This window comes from Otolemur garnettii, unplaced genomic scaffold, assembly GCF_000181295.1.
Source record: "Otolemur garnettii isolate 467f Iridium unplaced genomic scaffold, OtoGar3 scaffold00172, whole genome shotgun sequence".
In the NCBI taxonomy this organism is placed as follows: Eukaryota; Metazoa; Chordata; class Mammalia; order Primates; family Galagidae; genus Otolemur; species Otolemur garnettii.
This window is the reverse complement of record NW_003852567.1, coordinates 67,012-68,737: the sequence shown is the minus strand read 5'-3', so window position 1 is coordinate 68,737 and position 1,726 is coordinate 67,012. Positions and strand designations below refer to the sequence as shown.

At 49.9% G+C, this 1,726-nt stretch overlaps 1 protein-coding gene across 1 annotated transcript in view; it reads right to left on the bottom strand.

The window, feature by feature from the left end:
* Window positions 1-1,726, bottom strand: part of GNE (glucosamine (UDP-N-acetyl)-2-epimerase/N-acetylmannosamine kinase) — a 63,391-nt gene that overhangs the window by 1,942 nt on the left and 59,723 nt on the right. The window contains exon 8 of the mRNA XM_003800215.3: window positions 187-303. Coding sequence (XP_003800263.1) covers window positions 187-303 — 117 coding nt within the window. The remainder of the gene's footprint in view (window positions 1-186; window positions 304-1,726) is intronic.

Genomic DNA, 1,726 nt, shown 5'->3' with positions numbered 1-1,726 from the left:
AAAAAAAAAAAGGCAGTGCTGCCAGATAAATAACCTTGAAGGCGATTGCCTTTCTAAGTAGAAAAATGCCTCTGAACCGACCCTGCAGAACACTGGACCCTAAGAGAAGCAAGGTCTTTGTGGGGGGTGGTCCCAGGAGGTCTGAGGCCACCCCCTGGGCATGGCCACCAGGAGCCACAGGCTCACCTGTTCTTAAGATGCTCTGGGCCTTTGCGTTGCCGAGTTTCGCAGCCTGTATGAGGTGGAGTGCACCCACTGCTTCGTCTTTTGGTACTGACATCCCTTCCACCAAGAGCAGGTCCTCTGTTTGAGCAGAGTGAGAAAGAGAAGCGGTCAGTCATCAGTGAGCTGTGGGCAGCCCTGTAAGGAGGCTAAGCTTATGCTAGGCCTGTGGACAGCAAGCTCGTAAAGGGGAAGATAGTGTTTCACTTTCACAATGGTAAAGCTTTTTATCAGTCACAAATGTCCACATACATTGCTCCCAAAGCCTTTGTTGCCCTGTTGCTGTTTGGCTGTCCATAATCCAGAGGGTCCTGAAAGACCCTCACATCTGACTACTGCCTCCTACCCGTCTGACTACTTCACTTCTCACTTCCAGTAGCAGAGAATGTTCTTCAACCAAATTACCAGCTCCTCCCACATTCAGCTCTCTCCTTGTCCATTCCAGGTGCAATGCTGTACTCCTTGCCAGTGCCCCACATCCTGTGGCAGGCAGTGGGGCCAATGCCCCCGCATACTGGGGCAAGGAGCGGGGCCAGTGGTTGAGGAGCAAGCACAGGCCTGGATTCAGTTCTAGTTCTACCACAACATCTGCATGACCCTGACCATGGCACTTCACCTCTGTACGTTCCTCTGTTCTAGATGAGGGCAGTAAAGCCTACCCTTACAGGATTATTTTAGGGATTAAATGAGATAATAGGCATAAATTATTTAGTTAAGTACTGACGAGAGTAAATGCTAAGTATAATGGTGGTGCTTCTGTGGCTGTCTGTAGTCCTGTCTCTGCCAGTCACCAGCTCAGATGGTGTTCCATCCTGCTTCCTCCTCTGCTGTTAGACTGGCGCCAAAGGAAGGAAACCTCTGACCATGCACACTGCTGTCCAGACACCAGCGGGTCTCCTGCCTTCCCTGGGCCCCACAGCTTCCCGGGTCAGGCCTCCCTCCTCACGTTCTCTTTCACCACCTCCTCAACCCTCCCACCCCTCCACCAGCACATTTCCACACTTCTTACCACTCAAAGGGTCCTTCCTGCCCTCCATAGACTCATTAGCATCTACACATCTCCACTCACCAAGTCTGCCTGGCTGTGCAGGGACCCTTCTGCAGCAGCTCCACATTCTGCCTCCTGCATTCTCAGCCTTTGCCTCCATTCCCACTATCTCCTTTCCATCAGCAAATTCTGACAAATTGGCTTTAGAGGCAAAAAAAGTTTTACTCCTTTCGTGTATGAAGCACAGATATCCCAGACACACAGGACATGATCATAAACAGATACACAAGGTATCTATGTAATTAAAGTTTCATGACAGAGGAGTGACTAGGAAAAAAACACCTGAAAAGGCTCCTTAGGGGCTAATAATGACAACGAGGTTAAAAAACACTATTTTAAGTGTCAGGAGCCAAATGACGCCAGATGGCCGCCCATCCCCACCGTCTAGAGTATGCTAACCTTTATCAGATAAGGAGCTGCTTTTCCCTTATCAGACAAGGAGCTGTTCTTCCCAGA